This window comes from Callorhinchus milii, unplaced genomic scaffold (assembly GCF_018977255.1).
Source record: "Callorhinchus milii isolate IMCB2004 unplaced genomic scaffold, IMCB_Cmil_1.0 Scaffold12, whole genome shotgun sequence".
Classification (NCBI taxonomy): domain Eukaryota; kingdom Metazoa; phylum Chordata; class Chondrichthyes; order Chimaeriformes; family Callorhinchidae; genus Callorhinchus; species Callorhinchus milii.
In genome coordinates this window covers 4,160,173-4,179,254 of record NW_024704753.1, presented here as the reverse complement: position 1 = coordinate 4,179,254, position 19,082 = coordinate 4,160,173, and the positions used below count along the sequence as shown (strand labels likewise).

The 19,082-nt window shown below is 41.0% G+C and overlaps 1 protein-coding gene across 1 annotated transcript; it reads right to left on the bottom strand.

Annotated features, from left to right (window-relative positions):
• Nucleotides 1–290: 290 nt before the first annotated feature.
• On the bottom strand, nucleotides 291–18,937 carry LOC103179808 (AVIToxin-VAR1-like). The gene is made up of 5 exons (XM_042339685.1): nucleotides 18,865–18,937; nucleotides 11,393–11,518; nucleotides 8,681–8,816; nucleotides 1,675–1,731; nucleotides 291–448 (listed from the first exon to the last, which is right to left on the bottom strand). Exons 1-5 carry the CDS (start codon nucleotides 18,934–18,936, stop codon nucleotides 291–293), a joined length of 549 nt encoding a protein of 182 aa, XP_042195619.1. The 5' UTR covers nucleotide 18,937.
• Nucleotides 18,938–19,082: the final 145 nt, after the last annotated feature.

Below are 19,082 nucleotides of genomic sequence, written 5' to 3'. Positions count from 1 at the left end.
CACTACACCCTGAAACACTGGAACTCTCTCCCTCAATCCCTCCATCCCCACTTTCAAATCCCACCTAAAGACCTTCCTTTTTGATCGTGTTTACGATCACGTCCCACCTCCCTCTCCCCCTGGCTCACAACCAACACAGCCGAAACCCTCGACAATGCCTTCGGCACTTCCCGGCTGGACTAGTCCAATGCCTCCCTCGCTGGTCTCCCCAGCTCCACCATACACAGGCTAGCAGTGGTTGCCAGATACTGATTAGGAATAGGAATCTTGTCTGATTATCCCATCCCCATCTAGGGCATCGAAAGCAATAGCATCCCGGCTAGCACCTCCATGGCAAGATTAACTAGTTCAGCAAAGACTGAGAATTTGACCTGAAAATCTTCTTTGTCTGCACGGCTCAGCTGTTCTCTGAAGTCAACTCGCTGAGCTGTCAGGTGAGCCCTGTCGTCTATTTTTAAATCGCGTCAGCATAACAAATGAGTACACTGTGCCAGATACTGATGTGCACTGTACCACCGTCGACAGGGAACAGATTGGCACCAATAATAATCATCAGGCTGCTCATAGGTATTCGTTCAAGAATTCCCATCAGAATAAGCATCAATGGAAAGTGTTTGAATACTGACAGGTGTTAGGCATAAGTGGCAAAGCAGGAGGAATATAACATTTATAGCAGCAGGCTACAAACTGTAACAGGCAAAAGAACAAGGACAAACACAGTGATGTTAACAACGGCTTATCAACTGGAGTTACAGGATCAGTAAACAGGTTTGGCACTCAAGTCATCACCAGCAGAGAAATTTTGATCGATACTGTTTCTGTGAGTAAGAACAATATAAGATAATTCATACAGAAAAGGGATACCCAAAACAAGATTCGCCCACACAATATACAGTCATTTCACTTTACAATATATTCTGTGAAGCGCTTTGAGACATCTCACTGATGTGATAAGGCGCTATATGTAAGGCAAGGATTATTATTATTAAGAACATATATATAATGGAAAAGGGAAAATATAACAGCTCAATTGGTCATTTTAAATTAATATATGAGCCTATCAGTTATGTGCAAATTCAAAACTGCAGCCAAAGAACGTGGGAAAAGAGCCCAAAAATACAAACACTTTTTAGAAAGGGCTCAGTTGAATGTTTTATTGGTGGTGTTACATTTTGGAAGAGAGCACATTATACAGACTGCCAGGAAAGCAAACTACTTTGTCCACAATTCATTTTCAGCATGAAAATAGCTTTGAGTATTTTTTTAAATCCTGAAAAAATGACAGTATGTTTAAAATTTTATGAAAAAACACAGCTTTGTCGACCAAAACAGCAAAAAAAGAAAACTGCATTCAATGAATACATTGTATGTTGGCAAAATTCTACCCATTGTGTTCCGTAGAAGCCAATAATAATCTTTAACGAAAATGCCTAATGTCTGAAATCAGCACAAGATGTGGAGATGAGGACAGGTCTTAGTGATAGCAGCAATAGACAGGAATACTCTATAGCTTGTCTTGACGAGGATCATTTCATATTGCTACAGAATACAACACGTAAGGACACCACGCTAAAGGTTTCATTGTCCGTATGGTTAAAATCCTGTACTTCTTACTACAGTACCAACGAACTGCCATGCATTCATGGGTCAGACTTAGGCTTTCATGTATCTTACCGCCATCTCTGAACAATGACTCGTTCAGAGCAACGAGGAGGCTAAGCAGCACGACTGCTACAATTATAATGACAAGTGATTTCAGTTCAGAGTATGTGCTGTAGGCATTGAAAGCTTGTGCATTCAGATGTGCCTCCCTTGTTATAATGCATTTAAGCATCAGTGTGGGGGAGAGCGAGCGCACGATAACATAACGTAGGTGCAACATGGATAATTATAATTCATTCAACAAAGAGGCACTGATTAATGCATATCCCAGCCTTTGATGTACTTCTGACATGTAACAGCGCCTAGCATGCACACAGCCTCCCTATCGACTGGTAGAATGCTCCTGCATTAAATGATCACAGATTATCAGGGCACCAAATGAGCAGAAATGCTTCCGTTTGGCATAACACACAGGACTAAGTTGTATCCCTGGAGCAACATCACTGAGCAGCATTAGCACTGTGATTTTGCAACACCAAGTACTCTAGTTTAATCTCCTCATTAGCAAGAGAGCAAGGTTTTTATCCCAAGTGTCTATGCAAAGGGCGGAGGCAGGAAGTACAAGTTCTCATTAAAGCAGTTCCAGCAAAACATTAAAATGTTTACAATTTTTGGCCGGCTTCTCCAACTTTGGAAGCTCAAAACTAGTGTAACAGTGGATGCCACATTCCCAATTATGGATTGATTTAGGTGCAGACTACTTTGAAGCAATTACAACGCCTTTAAAAGATCACAAAGGCCTTTTGGCTCATTTGATCGTAAACCTTGCAGAATCTCTGCCCTCTGTCCTCCCAATATTGAGCCTCAAATGACTCAAGCATCCTGGCTTCATCCACTCCTCCTGCTAACGTACTCCAGTAGTTAATTGCTCACTGGGTGAAGAAATTTTTCCTGGGGCGTGTCCTCAAATGACCTTTCACAAACCTGAATTTGTGTCGTTCTTGTCCTGCTGGTCTGTTGCATATATTTGACTCACAAATCAGGACGACTGCTTTTTCCAGCTAAAACAAGCGGAAATGCAGATTGAGCCTGATATCTATACCAATTTAATCTGTGACATTGAATACATTGTTATTGCCTTGGTACTAATCGAATTGACATATTCATCTACATGCTTTGTGGTGGGGAGGACAGGAGAGGGGGTGGGGAGGAGGTGGGGTAGAAGCAAAGCAGATGCCTGCAATAGCCCTTTAATATCATTTTTTTTGCTTTGAGACGTTGAGAAGATGTGAAAAGCGCTATATCAAATGCAAGGATTATTATTATTATTATTATTAATATTATTATTATTATTATTATTATTATTATAAATGCAACAAATTGAAGAATGTCACTTAACTGGAAATAAAGGATTGAGTCTTTTCTGTTACGGATTCAGTTGGTATTAAATATTTGTCCGGCCAATTTTAATATCCATTGAACGTTAATACTTCCGGGGCTTCGAAGGATAGAGCTCGGTTATTTTTTCATGAAGGTTTGAATCCATATCTGGAGATTTCAATCCGCACTCTCTCCCATTTTTGCCTCCTCACACAAGTCAAACACATCAACAGTGATAGAGAACACTGCCTGCTCACATTCCTCAGCCAATGATAGTCTTAGGCAGCCATTGGAACGTATCCAAACTATCACTTTCCCCCCCTATCAGCCCCCATCCCTCTGATGATTGCAACGCCAACTCCAATGAAGTAGGTAAGACCACGGTGGGCAAGGAAAAGAAGTTGAGGGCTTTATGAATACTATTCAAGGTTACCTGAGACCATCACTTTAGACTATATTCTGTGAACAGCTTTGAGACGTCTAATAATAATAATAATAATCCTTGCATTTGATATAGCGCTTTTCACGTCGGGAGGTCGTCCCAAAGCGCTTCACAGAACACACTGTAAAGTGAATTGACTGTATATTTGTGGGCGAACGCGGCAGCTAATTGCGCACAGCAATGTCCCACAAGCAGTCGTGGATTGAAAATGACCAATTTATTATTGTTTTGGGTTTTGGAGGGATTATTATTAGGTGTGTGGAGTAAGGAAACTTGCCCAAGGTTTCGCCCTCTGCCTGGAATTGAACTCAGGTCTCTCACTTGCAAAGCGAATGCTCTAACCACTGAGCTATAGGACTCTAGAAGACGTGAAAAGCGCTATATGAAACGCAAGGATTATTATTATTATTATTATTGTGCGCAATCACCTGCTGTGTTTCGCCCACAAAATATACAATCAATTCACTTTACAACATATTCTGTGAAGTGATTTGAAACTTCTTGAAGACGTGATAAGGCACTTTATCAAATGCAAGGCTTATTATTATTGCACTAATGCATTGCAACACTGCTGTTTAGCAAAACATCTAGATTTAATAAATTGAAGTAGCATTTCATTAAAATGAATTTCTAACGAGCACAACACAAATCAGAAACAATTTGGTGAAAAGATTACCTTTTAACCGTAAAAGGTTTTCTCACACAAACACTGGTTGACTGTTCAAAAACAGCAAAAGCCAATGTCACCATCGATGCACATGAAAAGCCTTTCCTTTCTTTAGAGGTAGTCACTCTGTGTGTGAATAACAGTCAAGGCAATGTACTTTGATGGAAATGGAAAAATAAAGAGAAAATGATATATGGCTGTGTCTCCACTAAAGTTGCTACAATCGGAGTAGTGTCACTTTTGTGCAAAATAAAAACTGCTCAAGGTTACAGGTTTTTCCACTAGTACAATTTCATTTCTGCAACCCAGCAATGAAAATAGTTTCATCAAATTGGCGAGTTCTGCAAGGGTTGCAGTGCCTTAAAGAGCTCGGAAACAAAATCTCACCTCAGGCATAGATTCATATGAATTACAGTGTAAGAAGGTTTAGGAGGAGACAATTCACCCAATATCGGTACCACCTGGAGCTATTCCACCTAATGTATGAGCTAATGTGTGTGTATTTTTTTCTTATTGCTAGTTCTTTGCATTTCTGAAATGCAAATTCCACTTTAAGAAATGCACAATTCTCAAAAGGGTGATCTGGCATATACTTGAGGACTAATAGACATTCAGTTATCTTAGACATTCATCTCTTCAATATTTGACACAGGCGAGTCTTTGTATGACTGACTGCTTGATAATGGTTACATTCTGAAACTGTGACTGATGGCTGCTTTGCTCGTTCCTCGCTGTTCTGTTGAAAAACACTGTAATCAAATGCATTGATCAATCTGACATTTACTGGAAAGGACTTGGAATGCTTAAAACGCATTTTCCACGTCTGAAACAATCTGGAGGTGTACTACATTACAGCTCTCAAAAGATGATAGGTTTTGTGGCATTTGGTAGCTGCATAACATTGATACTCAGCATGAACTGTGGAAGATATTTTTAAGCACAGGATGAAAGCTCATCTCCAGAGAGCAGTTGAGGTACATTCTTGGTACACAGTCCATTGGCTCTGCTTTAAATCACAAGGAGAACCAATCTGCTTCGTTTTCAGGAGATTCCAGACTCCAACTCCAAAAGTCTGCTTTCCACTTGACGAATCCTCAAACATTGATCCCTAACAAATTAGTGTTAACTACCTGGAATGAATCTTAACCAACCATGGTTTTCTTGGCAACCACTTTCAACCCAGAAGAAGTATAGGATTTAAAGAATCATGCAAACTTGTGAAAAGTATTTTTTTCAAAAGAAGAAAAGTAATACCAAAAGGCCATTAGCTAAATTTTCCAGATCTAAGAGTAATCAGAGAAGGGGTCCATTTTTCGTCTGTTGGAATTTCAACTTGGAGTCACCATAGCTATTCATTTGTGCATCAAGTTTGATTGTCCCAGGTTATCTATGAAGAGAATTTTTTCACTCCCCAGAACTACTTGGCTTTTTATTCTGCCACAAAATTCACTAATGCCAGATTAACCACCAGTAATTGTGTCGTGTCACATCAACAAAGTAGGCACTAAGATAATAATTGTTGCATTTGATATAGCACCTATAACGCTGATAACATCTCAAAGTGACTCACTAAGTTTTCTGTAAAGTGCAGTCTATATTTATAGATGAACACAGCAACCTAACAATGCCCCGCAAATACCATGAAATGACTTGACCAATTTTTATCTGTTGGGTTGTTGGCCAGAAACACCCTTGTCTTTTCGAATAGTGACACTTTTAGATGCCCAGTAAATAAATAAATAGCTGCAAAACTTTCTCTGTCAGCCCGTGAAACTGCATGAAAAAGACTTTCACGGGCAATCCTATCATCAGAGCTCGTTTCGGTTTTTTAAAAAATTCAAATTCCCCGAGACTTCATTTATAAATGATTGATTTGCATAATTAGCTTGACCTTGCATTCTGTTCCAGATTGATTTCTCACAGATCTCCATAAACCCTGCAAAGATTTGACAGGCCACACCACCCAGCTACACCTTCCATCATACCCCTCGACCTAATCGCCATGGTGGCAAGGTGGCTCTCATCTCCTGGTCCCCGCTCGGCCTATCCCCTTACTACTCTGGAACCTTCTCCTCCTTTGAGCAGCTTATCCTTTATCACCCCTCCAACCTTTCCCTCAAAATTCTCCTTATCTATCGCCCCCCCCCACCCCAAGCTCTCCCCCACCTTCATCCCCGACATCTCCACCCTTCTATTTTCCCTTTCTCTCTGCTCCGAATGCCTCCTCATCCTAGGCAACTTCAACCTTCACTTCACCCCCTCTTGCTCTACCTCTGCTGACTTCTCCTCCCTTATCTCCTCCCTCAACCTCTCCCTCCACATCCACTCCGCTACCCACCTCCGCGGTCATCCCCTCGACCTGGTGATCTCCCCTGCCTCTCAGCTAACTTGGAGTCATCTGAACTCCTTCCCCTCTGGGCTTCCTCCGGCAATGACCTATCCTCCTTGGTCACTCTTCTCCACAGCTCCCTCTCCACTCTCGATTCCCTTGCTCTTCTCTCTTCCTGAACCATCTCCTATTCATGTAAATCACCATGGTACACCAGTCACCTCCGTTCCCTTAAAGCACAGTTGCGTGCCGCTGAAGGCACCTGGCTTACTTTGAGCTTAATGTCCATCGGCAGATCTGGCTGGACCTTATCAAATCTTACCACTCCCCCCTTGCCTCTGCTAAACTGTCGTTCTACTCCAAGACAATCTTGGCGGCCAAGGACAACCCTCAATCTCCTCTTCTCCATCATCAACCGGCTCCTCCGACCACACTCTCACGCCTCGCCCATCCTCACCTCCAATGCCAACTGCGAGGCGATGCTGGATTTCCTCGAATCCAAAGTTGATGGGATCTGCTCGGCTGCCTCTGCCCTTCCGTCTACTACCCCCTCACCATCTCCCCTCCCAACCCGGCCCCTACCCATCACTGCCTCCACACCTTCGAACCTGTCTCCCAATTCTCTCTCACCACCACTGACCCGCATGAAACCGACCACCTGCTCCCTGGACTCCATCCCTATTCCTCTCCTTACCTCCCAGCTCCACCTTCTTGCCCCTCTACTCACAGACATCATAAACCTCTCCCTGCCCTCTGGTACTGTTCCCACTAAATTAAAAATGGCCACTATCTCTCCCATCCTTAAAAACCCCTTCCTGGACCCATCTCTACTCTCAAACTACTGCCCTATCTCCAACCTCCCTTTCCTCTCCAAGGTCCTGGAACAAGTTGTTGATTCCCAGCTTCACTCTTTCCTCTCCCACCACTCCCTTCACAAACCCCTCCATCAGGTTTCTGTGCCGCCCACAGCACAGAAACAGCCCTGGTCAATGTGATAAATGACATTGTGTCCATCTCCAAACAGGGCTCCCTCTGCCTCCTCATCCTCCTTGACCTCTCTGCTGCCTTCGACACTGTCGGCCACTCTATCCTTATCCATTGCCTCTCCTCTCAGGTGCTGCACACTCCACCTTACTAAGCCAGTCTGGAACTTTGGCGTCTTGTTTGACCCTCAACTATCATTTCTTCCCCACATCTGTGCCATGACCTGCTCTGCCTTCCCCCACCTCCGCAACGTCACCCGGCTCTACCACTGTCTCACACCGCAGGCCGCCTAAACCCTCATACACACTTTCATTACATCAAGGCTTGACTATGCAAACTCTTTGCTTGTTGGCCTCCCCAACTCATCCAGAACTCTGCAGCCCATTTCCTCTCCCACACCAGGCTCCGTGACCCTAACAAGATCTTGGTCCTCACCTTCAAAGCCCTCCATGGTCTTGCTCCCCGCTTACCTCTGCAATCTCCTAACTCCCTATCATCCTGGCCGATTCCTCCACTCAGCGGGCTCCGGCCGGCTCCCCATTCACCTGCCTCGCTCACCCCACCATTGGCGGTCAGGCCTTCTGCCACTCTGCACCCACCCTCTGGAACTCCATCCCGCAGTCCCTCCGCCTCAACCCCTCCCTTGTATCCTTCAAGACCCATTTCAAGACCTCCTCTTCGACCGTGTTTTCGATCACCCTGCTTCCTGCCCTGCCCTCCACCCTCCCCGACACCGACCCCCAGCTCGGGTCCGAAACACTGACTGTCCAGCGCCTTGGAATGTCCTTCCGACTTGAAAGGTGCTACACAAATGTAATTTTGTTGTTGTTGTTATTGGCAAACGATCGTGAGTAGAGTCACAACACAAAAGAGAATTTATTTAGTATGATTTGACAAATATCCTTTACCTTTTTATGCATTCACCTTTGAAAAGATTAATATTTGCTCTTCTACACAAACTCATAATGCCGCTCTCCTCAATTGAACTGTGATTGGGGTGGAGGTGTGTGGTGGTGGTGGGAGGGGGGGGAAAGGTTAGGGGTTGCATTTGATTAAATATATCTTTCCCCCTACATCAGAAATGAAGTTGCATGTGACCGGATTAGAAGAATCTTGGATTTTATTCAACCACATTATGTTGGACAATTGGACAATTAAGAAGTGTATTACTTAATTGCTGAGACTATTCACAGAAAGAACCTGCATGGTTAAAGCCCACATATAAAGAGCTCAAATCAACATAAGATTTGTCAGTCCATTATCCAATAATGATTACGATGGACGTCTTCAATTTTGATGCCTTCGTAATTGAACGCCGGTGAACATTTGTATTGTCCATTTGAAAGGTTGATACATGCAAGATTCGGCAAGCAAGGGCAGAGGTGATGTCTGCGCTCCCCAAAGTATGGGACCTAGGGTACAAATATAATGGAGTTAAAACACTATTCACTATTCATGTTGAAATAAGTCATTTTACAAACATGCGAATAAGGAATCCTCTTTAATGTCCAAGCTGTTTTTCTATGTGTACTCATTTGTGCATTGATTAAAGAGAAACATTGGTCTTTCATTTCTAAAGATGATTGCCTGCAAATATTTTGGCAAATTACTATGATCGTATGTGAGGAAGAAAAAATACGGGAAGAATTTCCCCCTAGGTCTAGATGTAAGTAGCGTTTACAGTGTCCATAATTTGGCAAATTGTTGAATTCAATCGTTAACACTGAAGTTGTTTTTCTGTAGCTCTTAAGAGAGTTAGCAGAAAACCTGCTTCAAAATTGAGGAGCGTGTATTTAAGAATTTGCCATATTCTGGATGGTATGGTCACAAAATAGACACAGATTGAATTTGTCCTCAATAATGCATTTATCATGAAGCTATCGATACACAGCTAAAGGAGTTAACTGCAGCTTTCTGTCTTGGTAAATATGAAACCAATTTTTTTTCTGTCTACTTAAATACATTGATAACACTGATTCTTGAAAAAAACTGTGAAACTGTTTTGTGAATGTCTAAGCCCTTGGCAGAGGGTATGTTTAAGGCGTGTAATATGTGTTTTACAAGCAAGGCTAATTCACTGGAGAGCTCTACTGATGAAGGAGCAATGAAGAGTACATGTTATAACAAGCGCTAACATTATAGAGTGAAACTGTGACAATTCATCACCCAAGGGAAAAAGCTCAAATAACTACTTATTAGAGTTGACCATCCAATGCATAGTGTCTCAAAAGTAAAAGTACTTGAATAACAATAATAATTGTGAAGCGCTTTGGGACGTCCTCCCGACGTGAAAAGCGCTATATCAAATGCAAGGATTATTATTATATTATTATTATTAATCCTTGCGCCTTATATAGCGCCTTATCGTATCTTCGAGACGTCTCAAAGGGCTTCACAGAATACACTGTAAAGTGAATTGACTGTTTAATTTGAATTAGAAACTGGGCAGCCAATTGTGCACAGCAATGTCCCACAAACAGTTGTGCATTGAATATTTATTTTTTGGAGGGATTATTACCCCCGGAAAAGCGATCCGCCAATCGACTAACAACCAGGTTCCTACTTCCTGCTAGGTAAACAAAGGCATGCGGATTAGGGAAACTTGCCCAACGTTTCATCCTGTCCGGGAATCGAACCCAGATTTCCAACTCCTGAGTAGCCTGGATATCGAGTGAGTGACTAGTTATGTTGGGTTGACGACTTAGCCCAGGAGTGAATTTTCAGAGTTTCACTGTATTGAAAAGCATTGATTTGCCATTTGTTTAGTTACTGAACTTAAGCCCCAATGAATGTCTGAGCCCAAACCTTTCAGTTGCATAAATGTAACATTTTAAAACCGGCGCTCGATTTTGTTTCCCCTGTTACAAAACGAATGTTCTCCCTTATTGACCAAGAGCTTTCATTTAGATTTCTAAGGAATATGCTTCAAATTACATGGAAGAGGATGCTAAGGGCACTACTTGAAGTTAATACTAATTGATAACAGCTTGTCTTTGTTAAAATCGTTCATATTCTGCTGCTTTGAGTACTTTCTTCTGCACCATTTCTATGATGCGCACTTCAAGATACAACGCTATTCATCATTAAAGTCACAGCCTGTGGATCTGTGGTCTAAATTACCCCTGTGTGAATAACAAACCATCTGACGAAGCTTCATACGCAATTTCAACCAAGAAAACTGTACTGCAGAGTGGAATATGATTAATATTTTCAACCCGATCTGATGTGTTTTATGTCTGTCCCCAACTGGCCTGGGGATCTTTAAGGTCATCCATGGCCTTGCCTCCTCCTACTTTTCTGACCTGCTGATTCCCTACCAACCTGCCCGCTCCCTCCGTTCATCGGGCTCTGGCCTGCTCCATGTCTCCCGCCCTACCATCGGTGGCCGGGCTTTCAGCCTCTCTGCCCCCACACTCTGGAACTCCATCCCACAGTCCCTTCACCTCGCTTCCTCCCTCGCCTCCTTCAAGGCCGGTCTCAAGACCCTTCTCTTCGACCGTGCCTTTGGTCTCCCTCCCACCTATCTGCCTTCCCTCACCCCTACCCCACCCCTCCCCCATGCTCGGGCCCTGACACCTAATTTTTCAGAGCTTTGGGACATAGAGCATAGATAGCCCCTTCTCCAATATGGTATTAAGCTTATTACGCTTTAGTACCCTGCTCGGGTCCAAATCCCTGACCGTCCAGCACCTTGGGACATCCTCCCGACGTGAAAGGCGCTACACAGATGTAATTCTATATTGCATTACGTTTAAATAATTGAATTATTTTGGTGGTGTCTGTACTGGGAAGAGGGCAGGTGAGTCCAGTGCACTTGTTTCCTTTCTGCATGTCACTGGTACTTTGCGATCTATGCAGCTGCACAACCCTTTGAAGGAGAGCGATATTTTCTGCTTTTTACATAGCTTCTTTCAATCAAAATCCTTGATGACTGTCCCCCCCACTCACCACCTCTTTCATGGTAATGATAAGCAAAAAAAATACTAACTTTGCGACTCAAAGGATGGCATTTATCGCCTTCTTCACCCATCGGTGTGCACACTCGGAGGCCCCTAAGCCACAGGCTAGCAGCACAGCAGTGTCCTTGCCTGCACTCCCGATCCCTGTTGCAAGCCTGTACATGAATAAGTAAAATTGGACAACGTGAAAACACTATCAATATTCAACAATCCAAGTCTGTTGGAACAAGAAGTGACGAATTAATCATAACTAGGTTAGACAAGATCAGGTATTTCAAAAGCATCTTGTTGGACACTGCCGAGTACATCTAGTGGCCTGGATGTATTTTGAATAATAACTGGATGGAAGAATCTCAAATTATAGTCACGACCCTTACGTTGGGTAATGAAATGAATTTGAATGTGGGATCTCAGTGAGAGAGAGGAAATCAATTTGAGTGGAGGGATGGCAATTCCGTGCATTACATTGTATGTCGTGAGTATTTTTGCTCAGACAACTTGTGGTTTGTGGCCTTTGTATGCTTTGGAGTTTTTTTTCTTTGATACACTATTCAATAGTACATCTGGTGACCTTTATCCTGACTGAGTTATACGTAGATGTATATGTATGTTTTCAGCTGCTCTATCAGTTGTTTACTCCATCCAAAGGCACAGAGTTTAGGATGCTAAATGGTAATGATTTGTTAAAGTCTGTGGAAAGTTGATTGATTGATTGATTGATTGAGAATTTACCAGTGATCCTGATCCTAAATCAAGTCTAATATAAAAAATCATTTTAACACTACGACTTTATCGAGCTAATGTTTCAGCAAATTTCAGCTTCAATACTATCAGAATTGACTTGAGTCTCAGACTTTCCGAGTCACCAGTTACTTGCATTATTTGGGCTATTTTGGGACGTTATAAGTCTGGTGTGAAAATTACAAAATAAATTGTTGGAAGTGATAATGCGGGAAAAATGTAACATTTTATGTTGCAGCTAGATGATCGTTTGAATGCAGTAAAATTAGGGCAAAAGACTGCATTTGTATATTTGCACATAGGTTATAGTACTTTGAGGTTTGCTGACCTTAGGCTATTGAAATCCACACTACAGAAGTGATTCTGAGCTTTCGAGAAAGCGGGTGCATTTAAACAAGTAAGTTAGCCATTCAACAATAGCAAAGATCATCTTGAGGACATAAACAATGCATTAAATTTATCACAATTAATTCTCAACAAACAATGGCATTTCCAAAACACATGTTCCAGGCCCCTCCATATTCTTGTCGATGAACAGTTCAATTGGGCAACATTTAACTCTTATGTTCTTATGGGGTACAATATATAGTTTGGGACACCTTGGTCTTCTTTCGCCTAGCATATTCTTATGTTCTTATGTATTACATGGGTTAGGAGAAGCTAACGTAAAATATAAAGGAGAGTGTACAAGATAAAAACATAAGATCTGCTCAGAGAAGACCTTCTCCTTTTCTGACATGGAGATACTGGACAGGACTAAGTCCTTCTGATAGGTAAGACAAGTGAAATTGTCAAATCGCGACCACAGAATATTGAACTTTATTGCTTTTTGTTGTGTACCCCGGTCTTTTCCAGGCCTGTACATACCTTTACTACACAGTCAATTAACTTTACAGTATATTTTGTGAAGTGCTTTGAGACGTCTTGAAGATGTGATAAGACGCTATAAGGATTATTAGTAATATTTATTATCTTCTCAGCATCTCTATTGATTCTATTTGGCTTTTGCTTGCCCTTAAGGACCATTTGCATGTCATCTTATGTCTTCAATGCCCTCAATGTCTTCGTTAGAAATTGTCTTTTCAATACAGAAGGCAACAGGTAGAAATGAAACATATAAAATGTGACCCCCTTTTAATTCACAGTAAGTAGGTTGGTGCCTTTCAATGAAGAATGAAAGTCTTTGTAGATAGTGTGATTTAATCATGATTGACAAAGACTGACCCTCCTAGACTAACTATCTGTTAAAAAAAAGTAAGAAATCGAATTAAATGTGCTGAGAAACTGAAAGAAGTCTTTCAGTGCTGGATCAAATCACAAAGTGTCTAATTTGCGTGTTGTGCTAACCATGTGTAAACACAGGTGCAAAGAGGAAATTTAAGTGCGTTAATTATCGAATTAACAACTAATGAAACTGTTAACGGATTATTCTTGTAATTTTTTTGTTAATTGTGTAATCAAGAGAATCTGTCAGTTTTTTGTTTACACGTGTGTTTACACATTCATTTCAACATGATTGGTACAACCCACATATTGTGCTCCAATGCCCACATAGACTCCACAGGAAGCATCAGTGGTACCCAAACATTTGTGCTTGTCATCAACAAATTTAATGGTGTTCTGAATCTACTCTAAAATATTCTAATTCAAAATCGAACAACAAGTTTCATTGATAGGATTCTGTGCGGAAGAGAATAAATATTGTTTTGCATTTCATTTTTGTACCTTCTCAATTTATCTATGATTTATGGCCATTTATCCACTACAATAATGTGTAAATTAATGTTAGAAATATCTACAGATTATATTCTCTTTCCACCACAGGTACATCTGTATATTTCACGACATAATTTCACAAAGATATTATCTTTCAGGGTCAGAGTAGTTTTATGGTAGACATGTTACTGTTCATTTCTTTGCCACTGCTACCAACTGAATTATCTTTAATGAGTGTTCCTCATTTACATTTTCATTAAATTCATTGCGTGGTGAATACAACTGCCAAGAAATGCACCAAAAATCTGCTCTGTGCAGTATAGCAAATCCTTCCTGTGGGGCAGTATCATTGAATGAGTTTACAACAGAAGGTGGAGGTCTTAAAATTACAATGCTCTGGGCTAGTATAAAACTACGAGAATCTCTTCAACCTTCTCACTCTTAAACTTTACAGATACTTGGGGAATGGCGGGATAGGAAAGCATAATGATTTTTCTCATTTAGGATAGAGATAAAATCTATCAATAGCAAGACTTCTGCCCTTAATGCTGTCCTTAGGTAAAATTGAAACTACCTGTTTGTTGGTACAGAATTTCCTTACGATACAGGATGTCTCATTTGCCTGCTAGCAACTGACTTGTCAGGAGCACTTATTTCATTAGACTCCGGATACCATAATGAATCCTGAATGTCATTCCCCTTCTCTTCTTTATGGCTATAGTGTCATAAGATGACAAGAGTAATTCAGATGAAGAAGGTCTTTTGGACCAAATTGATCTCATCCTTTCAGAATACCAACCCTTCCGTCCTGACTTCACATCATCATCTCATTACATGATTCCAGGATCCTGACCTCAAACACCTTTGCTGGTAACTTATTCCAGTTGTTAAATTCCCTCTGGGTGAAGAAACAAAATCTGTGATGTCCTCCCATAATGTGGCAGAATATTTCTATGCTTAGGATCAGGAATATTGCACCATCAGACAGTGTGGTCTGAGTTGTAGCCAGTCTGTTTGCCGTCTAATCTGGTTCTCCCCAAATGTATAGCATCTATAATGAGATTAATGGAAGGTGACGGTGGCTGCAAATGCGATGACATATTGCTTCCTTCAAGGCGTGTCTCAAAACCTTCCTCTTCGACCAAGCCTCTTCCAACCTCCTACCCTCCTTGCCCCTCACCCTCCCTAATCCCCAGTTTGGGTCCAAATCCCTGATTGTCCAGCGCCTTGGGACGTCCTCTCAATGTGAAAGCCTCTATACAAATGTAATTTTGTATGTTGTATTGAATGATATTGGCCCTGATGATCCACTATGAAGAGATTGCTGAGATTTGAGACTACAAAAATAGCATGGTTTTGAACCTTGTGTTAGTTAGAACTATCTTATGCTTAGGTCTATGAAAAAGCAAATCTTTTGTGAAAGCTACCTGAATATATACTTAACAGGCAATTCTGCTCAACTCCCCTTGAGGAGCATGTTTAAATGTTTTCAATGTAGGATTCAAATTAGCATTTGGTCACTGATAATGACGAGGAGACTAATGCAGCCTTTAATTAGCTGTAATTTGGGCTTCCAACCTTAGCCATCAAGTTATGTATAATCATGAACAGAGAGAACATCTTTTTCTCATTACTGAGGTGTTGCTTTCTTTCATTGCATTTGCTATCCCTACACTTCTCAGGTGCCTAAAATCTACACAATGGCCCACTTGGCTTTCAAAGGCACGCCATTCAATGGCAATCCACCATCCTCTTCGATCTTGCCTTTGCCCACCCTCCTACCCTCGCTGCCTCCACCCTCCCTGATCCCAACACCCCCCCTCCCCCACCCCCTGCTCGGGTCCAAATCCTTGAAAAATCCTCCTGACGTGTAAGGCGCTATACAACTGTAATTTTGTATTGTATTGTAACCTTGACTGCAATAGTAAAAAGTCAGTGAAGTTTTAATTGATCGCTGGCGATGGACAGACTCTTTGTACGATTGATTTTACTTGTATTCAAACAAATTGAACAAGAATTCTGTCATGTTTTTATTTTGTATAATGCAGTCCTCAAATCAAGAATAAATTGTCTCTTGGAGGTGCACCAGAATAATGTCCAGGTTGGGTATTTTCTCAGTTATTGCCTCTAAGTCAGTTCCCTTGTACGTGGAATACATTTATTTTCTAAATAAGCATTCCTTGTTTCAGGAATTTTTCTGTATCCACTGAATAGCAATAGTGTAATAGTTACAAGTATAAGTTAAGAAAACATGCCTTACTAAATGTGAGTTCCCCAAACACCTACACATAACTTTTCTTTCCATTTAACTTGCACTGTATAATTCTTCCACGTTACTCTTTTGGGTGGGTCATTTTTTTTTGTCCAACTGCAGGAAAAATATGTACTGTAGCAGACACACATCCCGTGTTTATAATCGACAGAAATACTCCCAATCACTTTGGGATAACCTGGCGTTTCACTCTCAGCTGCTGTCAAATTTACGAAGTACTCACTGTGAAACCAGAGGCCAAGTAACAAGCACAGTATATATATATTTTTTCGCCCACAAAATATAGTTAATTCACTTTACAGTGTATTCTGTGAAGCGCTTTGAGACGTCTTAACTATATAAGGCGCCAAATGAATGGCAAGGATTATTATTATTATTGGTTTTCCATGTGATGCTGAGCGCTGTTGTGTATTGCATTCTATAATTCTGTAAAGGTGATGTACGTGGCAAGCTTAAAGCACGGCTCATGGCTGATTCTGATGCCTAAGGTGTCTACTCCAGTGAACAAAGTTGTCTAGTGTCCCTTCTATTTATTTTGGCCAAGGTGGTAGACCCACATGTTATACTCACTTGTGGCATTCCTTAATCATGTATGAGACAGTTTCCCATTCTTGAACCTTCCAATGTATTTTCCTAGAGGTCAATAGATAGGCAATTGAAATCTGTCACTCATGAATTCCATGGGCCTCCTCATCCATAGGATCTCTCCTATGTATTGAATTTCTTATTGAGGTTTTCGCCCAATTCACTAGACATTACAAACTGGGAGGGATACCTAAGAGTGACTAAATTAAGGAAATGTATCCCTCTCAGTTACGTTCAGATAATTGTACAAACGTGGTAGACCACAGTTTGAGCACTTCATGACTATGATTGGAGGTAGAGAACCAGATTAGATGAGGGCGATTCAAACATTTTAAATAAGGCTTTATAATTTTTTAGGTGGAGTTTGAAATCAGTTTTGTCGATCACTAATGAGAAAACCATCAATCAGTATGAGTTGCAGTATGAATGAACATAGTCCCAGGTTCATTGCAATTGCATTCCAATTGATTATTGGTGAATCACAGCTCATTCCATTACTGTACAAAACTCTTGTCATTATCTTTCCTTGATGTATTATTTCAACCCGCTATTTGTGAAATTACCATATAGCCTCTTGGCACAGCAGTTACAGTAAAACACATCTATTTTGCAATTCCACTTCGAACACACTTTCACCACTACTTAAAATAGAAGATCCAGGAAAGGAGATGAGAAAACAAAGGGCTGGAACTGAGCTTTACTGCTCCCTCGGAAGGTGGAAAACCTTTTTGAGCTTTCGTTTTGTGGTTTGCCTTATCATCAAAACCTTTGAGATTGATCGAATGATAGTTGTAACTCTTCCCAATGCACCAATTACTCTGGATGGCTTTGCCGTGTAGGGGTAGCCACTTAACAGGATATTGCAAGTCTCCCACCCAACGCATGATGGGGATGTAGTGAGACATCATAAACCGCAAGGGAGAAATTCCAATGGCCCATCGATGTCATTGGAACCCACAGAGTTATTGCAGCCTTGAAATTACACTGTTGTGCGGATCAGATATATATATCACTGTGAAGGAAATGTTTTGAGACGTCTCAAAGTCGTGATAAGGCGCTATATCAAATGCAAGGATTATTATTATTATATTAAAATAAGGAAGGCATGGTGGGGGAGGTTAGTGAGTTGAGGAGGATATTTCAGATGTGCAAACAGATGTGTTTGGTGAGCACTGGAGATGGTGAAAGGAGATCGAAATCTTTGCAAAGATTTTTCAGATACCTGGCAGTGACTGTCTGACTGACTGATTTGTCAATTTAAATTATAATCTTAGACGACAAGGAATTTTGAGATTTTCTGACATCACAGGTAGCAGAAGTAACCTGCTGGCATTTGACTCATACCTTTTTTTGTTTGTTCAAAATTAGCCTTGTAAATATTATATATTATATTGTGACTATTAGAATTATTTGCAGCATTATCAGTGCAAAACCTCAATTCCAAATCTACCCTGTTCTAATCTAAATACTTTTGCAATCGACTCCTATCATTACTAGGGTGAGTTAAAGACTTTTTTTCCCCCCCAAAGAAAGTCTTAATTTTGAGCTCAGGGAGCGATTAAATCGCTTAAATACGAATACACATGCACATTGCATTAAGAAAAAACATAACATTAAATGTTTGCAACCCAGCCTTTTATCTGAATTTTTGCAACTTACAAACCAAAAGCAGCCAAAAGCAGAATAGATTTACAACCGAAATTTAATCCAAGTTCCAAGGAGTTTGCTTTCTGGAGATTATTCCTTTAACGTGGGCAAAAGAGATTTCACCAGGATAGAACAAATGCAGATTGCATTCTCCCATTTAACAGATGGAAAACTTTTACCTCCTGTCTTTAAACTCGCAGTGCAGAATTACCTATATATATATTTTTTTTCCCCCCCCAGTGCAAAATTTGCAATCATTCGCAGAAAAATAAAACGAAACAAAAAAAAACACACACACACTCACTCACTCACTCACTCATTCACTCACTCACTCTTATTTCATGACTCGAATTAATTACACAGGAATGCATTTGACATCAGCAGCAGCTTTCACAACATCTCAAAGCCATGGCAAACAAGTCCATTGATAATCTAGAAATCTATAATCTATAATCAGAGAAAGGGAGGAGAGAGAGAGAGGAGAGAGAGAAGAGAGTGAGAGAGGAGAGAGAGAGAGAGAGATAAAAGTATTTAACTCACCCCAGTAATGATAGCAGTGTAAACACAGCTTAGGATAGTCAAACTGATGAGGACCAAGGAGAGGATCTTCATGATGCAGGTTTGAGAAAAGTTTTCTCTCTCTCTCTCTCTGTGTGTCTTCTCTCTCTCTCTTTGCCCCTGATGAGCTGGAGTGGAGTTGGGTTGGGTTGAGTTGGTTGGGTTGAGTTGTTGAGCTGTGGTGTGTGCTTGACTGAGTC